The 16,951-nt window shown below is 44.2% G+C and overlaps 1 protein-coding gene across 11 annotated transcripts in view; it reads right to left on the bottom strand.

Moving 5' to 3' along the window:
• The window catches only part of DGKG (diacylglycerol kinase gamma), a 206,378-nt gene that overhangs the window by 146,407 nt on the left and 43,020 nt on the right, over nucleotides 1–16,951 (bottom strand). For all 11 annotated transcript variants that reach the window (XM_080655804.1, XM_080655809.1, XM_080655807.1 and 8 more), the window contains exon 3: nucleotides 1,023–1,099. In XM_080655804.1, coding sequence (XP_080511930.1) covers nucleotides 1,023–1,099 — 77 coding nt within the window. The remainder of the gene's footprint in view (nucleotides 1–1,022; nucleotides 1,100–16,951) is intronic.

The raw sequence follows: 16,951 nt of genomic DNA, 5'->3' as shown, positions 1-16,951 counted from the left end.
GAAGTGGAATCTGAAGAACATTTTTAATATAGGAGAAATATATTTATGAGAAAAATAAAATATATAGAAGACTGATGTGAAAGAGATAGAGGTAGAAATAGATAGAAGATAGATAGATAGATAGATAGATAGATAGATAGATAAATAGATAGATAGATAGATAGATAGATAGAGTTGCTGAAGCAATGCCTGTCAATAGATCAAAAGAGGATAGGATTGAGTGCACAGTAGAGGGGCTAGAATTAACAGCATGGAGTTTTCATATCTTGTTACAGGAGAAAAGGTATGTAGGTAAGTAGAGATCTTATGGAAGATCTCTTCTGACTGCTTCTATATATATATATATATATATATATATATATATATATATATATATATATATATATATTGATTTCAGAGAAAAAGGGAGAGGAAGAGAAAGATAGAAACATCAATGATGAGAGAGAATCATTGATTGGCTACCTCCTGCATGCCCCCTACTGGGGATCGAGCCCGCAACCTGGGAATGTGCCCTTGACTGGAATTGAACCCAGGACCCTTTAGTCCATAGGCCGACACTCTATCCACTGAGCCAAACCAGCTAGGGCTGTTTCCATTTTTTCATAAAGCAGAAAACACAGTGGCTCTCAGTTTTTCTAGGATAAAGCATAATCCCCTTATCCTAATATATAAGTATGTGGTAACCTAGTCTATTTCTTAATTCTAACCTTCGCTTGCCACTTTTCAGCCACACCAAACCAAATTTCCAGAAATCCCTGAATAAACTGTGTACTCTTCACGAGGAGGAATAAAGAGTAAGAGATTTGAGAAGAGAGAAGGTATGATGTGGTTTATAGGACAATGAGAGGGTGAATGGACTTGGGGACTGTATAATTCCAGGTAGCACCAATAACTCACTTGAGACAGGAAAAAATATGTTGAGAAACAAGTTCTTCAACGTGAGCTAAACTTCCAAGAGGAGAACAAATTGTAGAAAGCTGGATTATGGAGTTTTTAAAGGCTTGAAATGGAAATTTCCTTACCTCATGTGAGTCACATTGTTTGAGGCTTCCACTCTCATTAAATTCAGCCAAGACATCCTTTATCTTCTTGGAAGAATCTGGAGAAACAAAGTCCACATGTGAAACACTGGTGAACAATTGGTGGGAGATGGGCCAAGTAAATTCTCCCTGTCTAACCTTGGTTATGATGGAGCAGCCCCTCATTTCCAGGACCATACAGATAAATATCACTCTACCCTCCTGCCCTCTCATTTCTTTTTTTTCCCCCAGTATATTCTCTCTCCTGCTGTATGAACTATTTTACTAAAACACAAGTCTAATCAGGCTATGTCCCTGCTCAAAAACCTTTCAGTGGCTCTCAGTTTTTCTAGAATAAAATGTAATCCCCTTATCTTAATATATAAATATGTGGTAACCTAGTCTATTTATTTTTTTAAAATATATTTTATTGATTTTTTACAGAGAGGAAGGGAGAGGGATAGAGAGTTAGAAATATCAATGAGAGAGAAACATCGATCAGCTGCCTCCTGCACAACCCTTACTGGGGATGTACCGCAACCAAGGTACATGCCCTTGACCGGAATCGAACCTGGGACCCTTCAGTCCGCAGGCCAACGCTCTATCCACCGAGCCAAACCGGTCAGGGTACCTAGTCTATTTCTTAATTCTAACCTTAGCTTGCCACTTTTCAGCCACACCAAACCAAATTTCCAGAAATCCCTGAATAAACTGTGTACTCTTCATAGTATTTCTTCTCTGTATTGCAAAGTTCACTCAATTGTCAGCGCCAAGCTCAAATATCAGCTCCTTTGTAAAGCATTTCTTTACCAATCAATTAATCATTCCCTCCCCTGGTTCTCATGTGACTTGTACATAACTCTGTAATAGCACTTGTCATATAGTGTTATAATCATTATTAACTTGTCTATCTTGCCCATATCCTGCCTTAGTTCTACACTGAGAGCTGTGATAGCCTAGTGAGTCTTTGTATATCATACCAAAAACATTTGAACAAAAATTTTAAAACATTTAAATTTTTGTTAATTATAATTAGCATGGGTGGGCATTAAACCCTGTGATACTCTGTCCTTGGTGCTGAAACGGGGACTCAGGATTCATGAAAAATAGTGGTTTAGAAAATTTTGCTTTCCATAGGAAATAAATCAGAACCTACTGGAGAAAAGGGTGGATTCTTTTGGTGGAAAAGTTTACAAAGAAATTAGAAGTCAATAAAATAGAGTCTATAATTGTTATTATAAATACATTCTGAGTGCATCCGGTATAGTTACCAACACTCTAGATATTGAAGAAAACCAGGTTTTCTGTGCTCTCCCTGTTTTGCAGTGTTCTGGGTAGTTAAGAGCCTTTTAAGCTCCACTGCTGACACTATTTAGACATCTGAGCAAAGGGCAATGTCATTAGAAGCTGACACAGTGTTCCTTGGTGTTCAGGCTCTTTGTACAGAGGGCTATGCTCTCTTAGGCCTACGTAAAGTAGACATGCTCGTGGGCTGGTCTGGTCTCCATGGCATTGCTGATTTGGATTCAATCAAGCACAAGTTATAATCATTTCAAGATTGAGACATGTTGAAATGCCACAGGAAAATGCTGCTGATGCCTAAAAATGGACATTCTTTCTGAAAGTCAAAACAGATGTTGAAACACTAATAGCTCAGTGAGATCCAGGCAGCAGATGCCATTGGTTTGGACTGCTACCATTCAATTCAGAAAACACTTTGGAAAATAAGATGCTGTAAGGTACTGTTGATGAATTATTCAGGGAGATGATCTGAACCACTGTGGTAATAATAGCTTTCCTTTATTGGAGACCTTTATTGCATATTATCATATACTATCTCCTACCAATCCATACAAATTTGGTAATATTTTCCCAATTTACCGATGTGGAAGCTGAAATTCAGAAAAATTAAGTCACTTGTCTAAGAATCAGGATTTTAACTTCGGTCTAGTCTGGCTCAAAAGTCTATGTTACTTTCCCTTAAGTAAATATTTCTTCCCAAACATTTGCTAACACAAGGAAAAGTGTAATTGATGCATTAGCAATAATATGAAACTCTAGGAAGCATGCAGCAGAAGAAGTAAAATGAGTGGGGAGGAGGTCAAAGTAGTATGTGAGTGGTGTTTGGAATGAAGACTGGGGATACCCTTTGAAGAAGGTATCATTTGAGCTGGGGTGTAAAGAATGCATAGGTTTTGAAAGGCGGACATAAGGTGGAAAAGGTATTTACAGAAGGGACAGGGTATAAAAATGTGGATATGGGCATCACAGGACATTTAGGAAAAGTTAAAACCAGAGAGTAGTTTCAGGACAGATTTGTGAAGGCCAGATTTGAATGCCAAGTTAAGAACATTGATTTAAAACTGTTAAAATTTTTTTGAGTAGTGGAATAATATAACTGGGTCTCTGTTTCCTAAAAGCCACTCTGGCAACCAAATGGAAGAGAGTTTAGAATTAGGCAAGAGCTCAGTTAACAACATACATAAATTATATTCAAATTATTTTATGAGAAGCTTAATTATTTTTTAAAAACCCTATATTTTAGTGGCAGATTTTCAGCTCAGCCAGAGTGGCCAAATTAATAAAAGTAAATTTTGGAGCATGAGTCCTCTTGGTGTGAGAGTAGTATAGAGCCAGTATTTTGACTGAGGACAAGAGAGTAATTTTACTTGAATTTATACTCTTGATTATTGTCACATTTTGTAGATTCCACAGTTCATCCTAGCAGAAATCCTTTGGTTCTAAGTGCTATTGATCTAATTCTGATTTATATTTAAATATATGAAATACATATCTATATGTAGATTTTTATACGTATAGATATATATACAAATATTTATCTATACATATATGATATTTATATGTATAGATATATACTATATATAAACTATATATACACATGCCTCACACATACATGTATATATATGTTTATACATTTATACACATTATACACACATATATTCATCATATGTTCATATTCAAGTAAGCAGGTTTAAAAGGAATAAAGAAGTATTATTTTTAATTTTGTAATTACTAGCAAAATAATTAGTAATTTAAAATTACTAGCAAAAAAAAAAAGCAAAATAATGCAAGATATTGCTGGCTCTTGATTTCCCTGAAAGTTCTTCCTCATCCCACATTTATTTTGACTTGTTTTATGAGTTTATAGCAGCAATGCCTTTCCCTTTAAAAAAGAGAAACAATTGCACTGGTGGGGTATCTCAGTGGCTAGATTGTCCTCCCAATATGCCAAGGTTGTGGGTTCGATCCCTGGATAGGACACATACAAGAATCAACCAGTGAATGCATAAATGAGTGGAACAACAAATCTCTCTTCTCTCTCTGTTTCTCTCTCTCAAATCAATAAATAAAAATTCTAAAAAAGAGAAACCATCTAATTCTCAAATATGATGCCTGTTACTTTCTCTTGTATGTCCCTTGATACTTTATCACAGTTTTCTTATTAACAGATTTCTGGACTGGGTTTTTCTCTCCTGAGGAGTAAGTGGGTACTGCTCCATTCTGTTTCATCTTACCGCAGTTAGAAACAATGAGGGGTTTCTTCAGAGCACTCCTATCTTACTTCAGGCACCACCTGTGGGCCCAGTAGCACAAGCTCAGTAAGAACTCCCATTCAAAGCCTGCATGGTAGCACCACCACCAGACTCAGAGGCGATCAAGCTCCACTTCTAAATGTGCAAAGTAGGGCCATGTCCACCATCCTTTGCAACAATTCTTATTTTGTTGAGTACTAGACATTGCCCTGGTCACCTTGTATATTTTATTTAAATCTCCACAATGATCCTCTAATGTAATAACTACCCTTATTTTAGAGAAGAAGAAACTGAGGCTTGTGGACTTTAAATGACCCTTTCAAGAGTGCACAGCTAGTGAGTGGGTGACTGTGATTTATAACAACCTATATAATAAAAAGCTAATATGCAAATTGACCAAACAGCAAACAACCAGTCGCTATGACACGCACTGACCACCAGGGGGCAGATGCTCAATGCAGGAGCTGCCCCCTGGTGGTCAGTGTGCTCCCACAGCGGGAGTGCCGCTCAGCCAGAAGCCGGGCTCACGGCTGGTGAGCGCAGCGGTGGTGGTGGTAGCCTCTACTACCTCTGCAGCAGTGCTAAGGATGTCCGACTGACGGCTTAGGCCCGCTCCCCACAAGGGCTCCCGGACTGTGAGAGGACACAGGCCCGGCTGAGGGACCCCCCGAGTGCATGAATTTCATGCACCAGGCCTCTAGTATCTAATAATGTGACACAAGTACTGGATTCATTGGATACATAACACTGGTAAATCAGAAAGTAAGGCCCTTCCACTGTGACAGTGGCTTTCAAACCTGGCTGCACCTTAGAATCAACCAAGTTCTATAACACATTGAAACTGAGGTCTCACCCAGACCAATGAAGTTAGCATCTCTTGGGGGACCCAGGAATTAGTATATTTGAAAGCACACTTTGGGTTCAAATTTACAGTCAAGGTTGAGAACTGCTGTGCAATGATGGGATTTTATTGTGAGATATAAAGAATGCCTTAAGTAGCTGAACATATTGGATAATTCCTGCAAAAGGAAAGCAAGTATATCACTCTGATAAATCTAAAGTCACCATGCTTGGCAGATATTCCCTGTTGTTTAAATGGACAACACTGAAGAACCCCACCCAACAGGTCAACTTATTCAAATACTTTGCAAGATAGGGATACGTTTTGCATTACCCCAAACTGGCAGGACCATCAACATGCAGTTTTGCCCAAAATCAGGGCTTTAAGGTTCTCTGTGATTAAGGTCACTGGTGGTAACAAATACCCAAGGAAGTTTCAATCCAAAACTGCCTCTTTATGCTTTATGTGCCAAGAATTCTGGGACATTAACCAAGCACTTTTTCCTAGTGTTTGAGCAAATTCAAAGCCCTTCTAAGGAGAAAATATGGCCCTTCTCACAGGCACCTTTGCTGCTATAGTTGCATCGGACAGGGATGCCCTCCATCTGAACAAGCAGACAATCAGGAACTTCAGTATGTATAGTTTATGTGCTGCCTACACCAGAACCCAAAGTTTATGGACCATCTTCCAACTAAGAACACTGAGCATCTGAGCCCTACTCAGACCACTAAACTTTGAAATAACTATAAATCAACATTTTCAAAAGTGAATCTGAAAACCCACAGATGAGAGTGAAATTCTAAGGTACATGGTAACTCTCCTCAAAATTCCCTAAGAGCGACTCAAACTGTGACATGCATATGAACTGCCTGGGGATAGGGTTTAATGCAGATTCTGATTCAGTAGGTCTGGGTCCAGGCCTGAGATTCTGCATTTCAAATAAGATCCTAGAGGACATCAAGTATGTAGGTCTATGGACCTCACTTTTGATGAGGCCTTAAGCAACACTCCTGTATATCTGTGGCTGACTAGAAAGGCTTGCCTGTCACAGCACAGAAAAATCAACAACAAAACAAAAAAGCAAACATGATGAGGAGACTAGAGGAACATATTCTACAGATTGAGAAGACCATAAATGTATCTGCACCCATGAAGGGAAAGACACAGGAGCAAGTTGGTACATGAGAAAAAAACAAACAATTAGATTTTCCTTCTTCTGGTGAAGGATGAGATGTATAAGTTTTCGAAGTACTCCAGGGAGTCAAGAACACAGTGAGATGCACAAAAGCAAGAATGAGCTTTTCCAGGAGTCCTGGAAAGACAGACGCCAGGGTCAAGAGCATTGCATCCACAGGCCCACCTTTCTATCCAGGATGAACGGGCTCAGAGCAGAATGTGGAAGCATGTGTAAGAAGGTCCAGCTTCATAAGCATGGACACCTCCCAGTTACACTTCTTTTCCCGTTCACTGCTTATCCCCAGCATGTAGCCTGTTGCCTGGCATAACATTGATGCTCCATAAAGATTTGTGAAATAAATGAGGGCTGAAAAAGGGATTGGGTTTGTCCTATATTCCCAGGGGCCTAGGGAGAAAAGGTAGACCAGTGGTTGTCAACCTTGGCTGCATGCTAGAATCATGTGAGGAGCTTTAGACACCACTAATGCCTGGGTTCAATGCCTACAGATCATGATTAAACAGTCCAAGGGTGCAGGGTTGTCCAGGATGTGGGAAGGACATTAGAAGTGTTCAAAGCCTCCCACTGTAGTTGAAGGCTGAGGACCATTGAGACCCACCAAGCTAACAACTGGGGGAAACCTGTCAAAGTGATGGTTCTGCCACAGTATTATCTAAAATAATAAAAGTGTAATATGCTAATTAGACCAGACGTCCTTTCAGATGAAGCTGGGGCTGTGAGGGAAGCCCAGGTCCTGGGTGCCAGAGGGAAGCCCGGGTCCCAAGTGCCAGAGGGAAGCTGGTGCAGGCAGCCGGGGGAAGGAAGGCCTACTCTTGCACCAATTTTGTGCATCAGGCCTCTAGTATATAGAATAAAAGAAAAAGACTTTACATTGGAGCAGAGGGAATTTTGGCTGAAATAAGAAAACCCTCTTTAGAATACTAAGATTTTCTGATTCATCATAAATGATCTGAATGACTGGTATGGCTTATTTGTGTAAGTAAACTTTGTATTGTCAGCAAAATTTCCCCTTTTCTCCAAATAATTTGGCCTCATCAATCATATTTCAGATGAATGTGGAGGAATGGATCAGACAACTTGTACTTTCTTGCAACTAAAATTGTGATCCCTGGATCACCAGCATCAGCATGGCATGGGAGCTTGTTAGAAATGCAGAATCTGCCTGGCCAGTGTTGCTTAGTGGTTGAGTGCTGACCTATGAACCAGGAGGTCACAGTTGGATTCCCAGACAGGGCATATGTCTGGGTTGTGGGCTCGATCATCAGTGGGGGGTGTGCAGGAGGCAGCCGATCAATGATTCTCTCTCATCATTGATGTTTCTATCTCTTTCTCCCCCTCCCTTCCTCTCTGAAATCAATGAAGAAAAAAAAAGAAAAAAAGAAATGCAGAATTTCAGAACTACCCCAGACCTGCTGATTTTAACAAGATTTCCAGATCACATGCACATTCACATTTTACAGTCATTGTTCCATAGAAGTCTTCCCCTATCCATAGATTCTGTGACTGCTTGTGGGCAGAGTCCAAGTCATCACTAGTAAAGAGAGTCAGTTGTCTGAAAAAGATGTGGGTGAGAATGACAGTGGTTATCCCTTCCAAGATGGAAGCAAGTGGACATGGCCAATTAAATAGCAAGGTTTCAGAGAAGCTCACCTAGAGTTTCACATTGTTCTACAAATCAGTCCTAAACATTTTCTCTGGCTCCCATATTCACACTGACAGGTTTGAATTTTGAGTGTAAATTACATACATCTAAAAGTCAGATACTTTGCCTTGCCTTGATATGAGTTGAATGAAATATATTTCTGAATAGCACAATGTACTGATTCATTCTCTTTAAATGTATTTTAAAAATTTGTTCTATTGTAATTGAATTGATATCTATATTAACCAATATATGGTTGAGGTTAGGCTCCAATGGATACATTTCTGTTTAATTTGTTAGAACTAAATTGAAGCAAATTGCATCTGACCTGGGATTGAGAACTTTGGTTCTAATTTTTATTCTGACACTGACCTTCTAGGTGACCTTGGGCAAGTCACTGGGGTCTTCTGGACTTAGTGTTCTCATTTGTATAATGATAGGAGTTGGATTTAATGATGGCTAAGATGTCTCCAAGCTTTAAAATGTCTACAAAATCAAGCAACCACTAGCTGATGTAAGAAATATTTGCTTTAATTTCTTAGAGAAGTAAAACTCAAAATTGATACTTTATCATTTTTTTCCTTTTTTGAATAAGCTGGTAGTTTCTTTAAAAAAAAATAATTGAAAAAAACTGATGAAAACTCCCCTCCACCCAAATATCAGGATTAGAAGGACAGTAAGCTAATTATATTTCTGAAGCTGTTAGGGGGAGGGTCAGTATGAGGAATCCCCTCATGCTCATGTCCCCTGAGATTGAAAGAAACCTGTTTAAACATAGAAACTACATATTGGAAGGGCTAATGAAGGTCATTTAAACAACCAGACATCTGATGTTCTAATCTCCTCTGCAGTGTCTCAGCCAACTATGCCCAGACAGTTCTAGGGAAAGGAAACTCAGTTTTTTTTAAGTCAATTGTGTTTCCTCTTGGGCAGGTTTGACCACTAAGAATCAGTGTATTCCTTACTTTAAAGTCTTTATTTCAATGATTTCATCTCATTAGTCCTAGGGCTACTTCTTGAAGGCATTTCAAATTAGCTTAACACCCCCTCCCTGTAATAGCACTGTAGCTATTTTAATACACCTTTACTTGAGTCTGACCTTCTCCAGTACATATGCATAGTATTTTCAGCCACTTCAGGCTAGGAGGCCCCTCACCGTTCTGGTGGCACTTCTCAAACAAGTTCCAGTTTGTCCAGATTCATGGTGAACCCTGATGCCCAGAAATAAATTCAGTTCTCTTGAGAGGTCTGATCAGGACAGGAGAGAATGTGGATATCAGTTCGCTTTACTAGACACTATGAGTTTATTAATACATTAGAGGCCTGGTGCACGAATTTGTGCATGGGTGGGGTCCCATCGGTCGGGCAGCCGGGGGGAGGGGCCTTGGGCGGTTGGTGGGCTGGTCCTGCCCCCTGGTCGCTGGTCTAACTCCAGGTTGAACTTCTGGTGGAGGAGACAATTTGCATATTAGCCTTTTATTATATAGGATTCTAAGATCATGATCAGTGGTTTGTTTAAATAAAATAATGTATATGTATTCAAAAGAAATCTCTGCAACCACTAAAAAGTATGCTTCTGAAAAGTGCTGCATGATACGGGAACACATGATGTATTATATTGGGTGCTAGCTGGTCTCCGAAGATGGCTGTCATCAATCTTCCCCTCCCTGTGTGAGTCACTCTCCCAGAGAATGTGGAGTCCATTCCTTTATGGCATTGAATCTGGGCCAGGCCTGGGACTGCTTTGACCAATGGAATGTGGAGAGAGTTCCTTTCTCTCCTCACGTTCTTGCTCTCTGAAAGGTTTTCCTTCTTATTTTTTTCTTTCCTGCTGTCTCTACACAAGGATTCCCAAGTCAGAGCTATAGCCTAATCCTCATTCCCACCCAGGTCCCTCTGAGACCAGGTGTCAAAAAGGCCTGGCAGCTGCTGCTTTTATGCTCTTGGAGCCCAAGCCACGTGTAAAAAGTCCAGGGTCCCCTGCTGGGAAGAGAGGCCAACACGGAGAGGTCCTGGGAGATAAGAAAGTGCTTACAGAAAGAAGCCCCTTGGAGGACCACTGAGGCACCAGGATGTGAGGAATCAGCCATGCTGGATCATATGAGGCATCCTACTCAAAGCCCCAAACTGTGTGGAGCAGGAACTAGTCATCCCTGCTGTGTCCTGTGCAGACTCCTGAACCACAGAATAATGGGGAAAAACAAAACAGTTGCTTTAACCCACCAAGTTTTGAAATTGTTTTGATGCATCAATAGATACTTTAAACATATTGTTAGGGTGAAGAGAACAGCAAATAGCCTAATGGTACAAATAGCCTAATATATAGGATGCTCCCCCAAAATGTATATATCACACTTTGAATAATTATAAAGGCAGTGTTTATTAAAATACATTTCATTTTCAAAATTGAGCTATCAGCTGTTAAAGTGTGTATACATTTTTTGAGACACCTGTATATACTTTTTAAAAATATATTTTTATTGATTTCAGAGAGGAAGGGAGAGGGCGAGAGAGATAGAAACGTCAGTGATGAGAGTATCATTGATCGGTTGCCTCCTGCATGCCCATACACTGGGATGGAGCCTGCAACCCAGGCATGTGCCCTGATCGGGAATTGAACCATGACTTCCTGGTTGATAGGTTGATGTTCAACCACTGAGCCATGCCAGCTGGGCATCTATACTAATAAAAGGGTAATATGCAAGTTAGTCATGATGCTCTCACAGTAACAACTGAACAGCAGGCTGCATGGGGCAACAAGGCCAGCAGGGGGGTTAGGAGGGTTAGGGAGGGATGACCAAATGACTGACCAGCAGGCTGTGTGGGGCGACCAGGCCAGTAGGGAGGTTAGTGAGGGACCACCAAATGACTGACCAGCAGGCTGCATGGGGCAACCAGGCCGGCAGGGGGGACAAGTGAGGGGCGACCAGGCCAGCAGGGTGGGCAGTGAGGGGCAACCAGGCCAGTGGGGGGGGGCAGTTGGGGGCAACCAGGCTGGCAGAGGCCAGCAGTTGGGGCAACCAGGCTGGCAGGGAGGGCACTGAGGGGCAACCAGGTTGGCATGGGGGGCAGTTAGGGGCAGCCAGGCTGGTAGGGGGGGGCAGTTGGGGGTGACCAGGCTGATGGGGGGCCAGTTAGGGGAGATCAGGCTGGCAGGCAGAGACAGTTAGGGGTGATCAGGCTGGCAGAGGGGGCAGTTAGGAGCAATCAAGCAGGCAGGCAGGTGAGCAGTTAGGAGCCAGCGGTCCCGGATTGTGAGAGGGATGTCTGACTTCCTGTTTAGGCCCAATCCCTGGGATCTGGCCTAAACCGGCAGTGGGACATCCCCCGAGGGGTCCTGGATTGAAGAGGGTTCAGCTGGGCTGAGGGGACCCCCTTCCCCCATGCACGAATTTGGTGCACCGGGCCTCTAGTTTTTAATATAACATTAGTGGTTACCACTGGGAGATGGAATTGTGAGTATCTTTAAATTTCATCTCTGACCTTTCAAATTTTATACTTGTTTTTATTTTGTAACAAAAAATGTCTTAATATCACATTATCTTTTTTGATGAGTATTTTACACTACTGATTTACATTAAGCTTCCTGCCAATGTATCCTATATAATAAAGAGGTAATATGCAAATTGACCATCACACCATCACATACAAGATGGCCACCCTCATGTGGTCACAAGATGGCTGAGCCCATGTCGTCACAAGATGGCTGCCCCCATGTCATCACAAGATGGCTGCCACAAGATGGCGGGCAGGGGAGGGCAGTTGTGGGTGATCAGGCCAGCAGGGGAGGGCAGTTGTGGGTGACCGGGCCAGCAGGGGAGGGCAGTTGGGGGTGATTGGGCCAGCAGGGGTGCAGTTAGGCATAGATCAGACTGGCAGAGGAGTGGTAAGGGGGTGATCAGGCTGGCAGGCAGAAGTGGTTAGGGGGCAATCAGGCAGGCAGGCAGGTGAGCAGTTAGGAGACAGTGGTCCCAGATTGTGAGAGGGATGTCTGATTGCCACAGGGATGGGGCCTAAACTGGCAGTTGGACATCCCCTGAAGGGTCCCAGATTGGAGAGGGTGCAGGCTGGGCTGAGGGACACCCCCTTCCCAGGGCACAAATTTCGTACACTGGGCCTCTAGTATATATACTATATATGTGTATACATATGTAATTAAACATATAAAATAAATACATATGTTTCTAAGGGCAGTTTTAACATGGCTTCTCCTGTGATAAAAGGCCACCAAAGAAGGTATAGGGTTTATGCTACATAAACAGAACACACCAAGGCATCTTGCCTTCAAATTCTTGGGCTTTCCTACCTGGAAACCCTGCTGGGGAAAGTTACCAATTCTCAGGCTGTCCACTTCAGTTACTCTGCTATTGTAAAGCTCCTGTGTAAGTGGTTATGGAAGAGCAGTTGCTATAGCAATGCAATCTGACTGAATACCAGAATGTGTCTAAAATTGGTATAAGTGCCTTTTTCAGGGTTTCCTCTGAGGATTAATCATTTTCCAAGAACTGAATCTTTTTTTTTCCTTCTCCTATTAGAACAATGGTGCCAGAGCACCTCACCCAGTTCTAGGAAAAAATGAGGAAGGGTCTGAGAAAGACAAAGCTTGATGATTGAAAGACCAGAACCACAAAGGAGCCATTTCCTACCAGATACTCTGATCTCTTTGCACACCCTGCCTCTTGGATGGCTTTGTCACCTTTGGACCCTCTTTGTCCCTTAGCTGCCTCAAACAGTATGGTTCGTTCACTAATTTGTCTTGCTGGGTTTTCTCATTTCTCTCCTCACATTCTTGCTCTCTGAAAGGCCTTCATTCCTATTTTTTTTCTTTCCTGCTGTCTCTACACAAGGATTCCCAAGTCAGAGCTATAGCCTAACCCTCATTTCCACCCAAGCCCACCACCTACCTTCCTGGGGCCCACAGGATGTTCCACTTAGAAAGCTGCAGCCCCCAGGATGGGGTCTTATTTACCTTTCCACTTCTTGCCCAACTTCCACCATGCCACCCACTAACATGAGCTCAAAGTTCCCAGTCTGGCATTGCTTGCAGTTCTTTTTTTTCTTTCTTGCAGTTCTTGAAGTTACCCTGTCTCACCTCCCTGTCTCACGTCCTTGTCTTGCCCAAGCTACGTCCTCTGCCTGGAATGTCTTCCTTGTCCTCCCTCCTACTAGTGTTTCTGGAGTCTGGAAGCCTCCCCCAAGGCTGGACTAGGTCTCCTCCTTTGTGCTCCCCATTCACTGGCACCTGTCATACTGAACATCAATGTTTAAGTCCTGTCTGTCTTTCCCCTCTGGGCTGGGAGCTCTTTATAGCAGGATAGTGTCTCATTCATTGCTGGCTCCCTGGAGCCTGGCACATACGAATGCAGAAGTGGACGTGTCATCATCATCTTAAAATCAACGTTCCCAAACCACCCCACCAGCCCTGAATCCTAATGTTGCCATTTCCCACAAACTCACAGGCTTCAAGGTATCTTTGCTGGCTTCCTTTAGTTTCATAGGTATATATGTGTGTGTGTGTGTGTGTGTGTGTGTGTGTGTGTGTGTGTGTATATATATATATATATATTTACACTAGAGGCCCGGTGCACAAAATTCGTGCACAGGGGTGTGTGTCCCTCAGCCCAGCCTGCACCCTCTCCAATCTGAGACCCCTCGAGGGATGTCCGACTGCCGGTTTAGGCCTGATCCCAAACCAGCAGTCGGACATCCCTCTCATAATCCAGGACTGCTGGCTCCCAACTGCTTGCCTGCCTGCCTTCCTGATTGCCCCTAACTGCTTCTGCCTGCCAGCCTGATCACCCCTAACCACTCCCCTGCCAGCCTGATTGATGCCAAACTGCTCCCCTGCCAGCCCGATTGCACCTAACTGCCCTCCCCTGCTTGCCTGGTCACCCCTAACTGCCTTCCCCTGCCAGCCTGGTCCCCCACAACTGCCCTCCCATGCAGGCCTAGTCCCCCCCAACTGGCCTCCCCTTCTGACCCAGTCACCCCTAACTGCCCTTCCCTGTCAGCCTTATAGCCCCTAACTGCCCTCCCCTGCTGGTCTGGTTCCCCCCCTGCCCCAACTGCCCTCCCCTGCAGGCCTGGGTCCCCCAAACTGCCCTCCCCTGCAGGCCTGGTCCCCCCCAACTGCCCTCCTCTGCAGGCCTGGTCACCCCCAACTGCCCTCCCCTGCAGGCCTGGTCCCCTCCAACTGCTCTCCCCCGCAGGCCTGGGTCCCCCGCAACTGCCCTTCCCTGCAGGCCTGGTCGCCCCCAACTGCCCTCCTCTGCTGGCCTGGTCACCCCTAACTGCCCTCCCCTGCAGGCTTGATCACCCACAACTGCCCTCCCTTGCAGGCCTGGCCCCTCCCAACTGCCCTTCCCTGCTGGCCATCTTGTAGCAGCCATCTTGTGTCCACATGGGGGTAGCCATCTTTGAAGACATGGGAGCAGCCATCTTGTGTGTTGGAGTGACAGTCAATTTGCATATTACTCTTTTATTAGATAGGATAGAGGCCTGGTGCATGGGTGGGGGCTCGCTGGTTTGCCCTGAAGGGTGTCCTGGATCAGGGTGGGGGTTTGCTTGGGGTGTGGGGCAGCCTGGGCGAGGGGCCTGTGGTGGTTTGCAGGCTGGCCACCCCCCTCCCCCCCGGCGACCCAAGCATAGGCCAGGGCCAGCTGGAAGCAGGTATCTGGGATTTATTTATCTTCTATAATTGAAACTTTGTAGCCTTGAGCAGAGGCCAGGGCAGGCCAGGGCAGACGGGAAGCTTGGCTTCCTCCATTGCCTGGGGCAACCCAAGCCTCCTGCTCACTCCAGCTCCGTGGTGGCCGCCATCTTAGTTGGGTTAATTTGCATACTTGCTCTGATTGGCTGGTGGGCATAGCAGAGTGATGGTCAATTTGCATGTTTCTCTTTTATTAGTGTAGATATTTCAGAGAGGAAGGGAGAGGGGAGTGAGAGATAGAAACATCAATGACAAGAGAGAATTATTGATTGGCTGCCTCGTGCACGCCCCCTACTGACAATTGAGCCCTCAACCCAGGCATGTGCCCTTGACTAGAATCAAACCCGGGATCCTTTAGTCTTCAGGCTGATGCTCTCTCCACTGAGCCAAACCAGCTAGGGCTAGTTCCATAAGTTTTTATGATACTTCCACTGCAGTTTTCCACAAATTAGCATTTGTTTATGGCCACATTCATCATCTTAGCTCTATTCCTCAGCTCAGACTAGATTTCACCTAGAGGCCACTGCCTGAAGTCCATGAACTGGCAGCTTCCTTCACCAGGCTACCCTGCATATGGCCACCAAATTCATGGTTCTAAATTTTGCCACTTTGGTTCACAGGCCATGCCTTGACATGCAGGGCCAAGATCTCCTGCTCTCCCATCTCTCTTGTGTCCTCCTCCACTCCTCCCTTGCTCCTCCTCTCCATGTAACCCAGAAGTTCTCCTTACCATTCCTGAGTGTGAATGTGGGTGTAGCCACCACTGTGTTTTGCTGCACCCTCCCTTTGTGTCCCTCTACCTTTGCCTCCATTGTTTCTATTCCCCCCACCATATACTACTCACATTTAAAACATTTTTCCTTCAGAGTACACCCAGCTAAATCCTCTATTATGGGTTAAGTTGTATCACCCCCTCAAAGTTATATGTCAAAATCCTAACCCCCCAGTACCTTGGATGTAACCTTATTTGGGAATAGTGTCATTGCAGATGTAATTAGTTAAGATAAGGTCATACTGCAGTAAGATGGGCCCATCCTAATGTGAATGTGTTCATATAAAAAGGGAAATTTGGATACTGAGACCACATACAGGGAAAACACCATGCAAGGAGGCAAAGGGAGAAGACAGCTAAGGAGACAGGCCTGGAGCAGACCCCTCTCACAGCCCTCAGAAGGAACCAAGCCTGCCAACACGTTGACTTTGGACTTCTAGCCTCCAGAACTGTGAGACACTTTCTGTTGTTCTAAGCCACCGAGATTGTGGTATTTTGTCACAGTGGCCTAGCAAACTAATAAATGGTCCCCTATCCATTTCCCTGGCTTTAAATTCCCTTCTTGTTTATGCCTACATTTAGCCATCTGTGCCAGTGTTTGCCTGCTGCCTTAAACCAACTCTCTGCTGGGGACAGGAGCACATTCCTGATAATAAGCTTCTGATTCCTCAAGGGCAGCATTCCCTTTGTGCTTCTTTTTCATCCTGACAGGGCCTGGCACTTTGCTGCCTGGGCCTGGTACAGAGCAGACTGAATTGAACGGAGTTTAGCCTGGAGGGCAATGCCTTGCTCCTTGTCACTACATTACATAGTTTCTCTAAACCCACTGAGGTCAGACAAGAGGCCACGGGCTCTAGCGTACTGGGAAAGAGACTGACCAGTAGCCTTCAGAGCTTCTATTGACCTTGGGAGCATATGGGGTGTTAGGTATAGGTGGGAGAACCACAGGGAGATCATCTAGTCCAACCCTCTCATTTTGCACAACAGGATGCTGAGACAGCAAGAGCCAGCGCTGGCACTGAGCCTGACCTTCTGACTCCCAGACTAGTGCTGTGGACAAGGGCTGTCTACCCTAGGGGAGAGGGGCAGGCTGACAAAAGGGCATTTGTAGGATGACCAGGGCAAGATCTGTAGGCAGGTCAACATGCTACAGACCTAGTGATTCACAAAAGCACCAGGACAATGAATGTGAAGGGAAAGGTGATTAGTACAAAGGGGT

The sequence above is a fragment of the Plecotus auritus genome, assembly GCF_963455305.1.
Source record: "Plecotus auritus genome assembly, chromosome: 2".
NCBI lineage: Eukaryota > Metazoa > Chordata > Mammalia > Chiroptera > Vespertilionidae > Plecotus > Plecotus auritus.
Note: the sequence above shows the minus strand (reverse complement) of the source record. Positions and strands in the feature narration are given on the sequence as shown.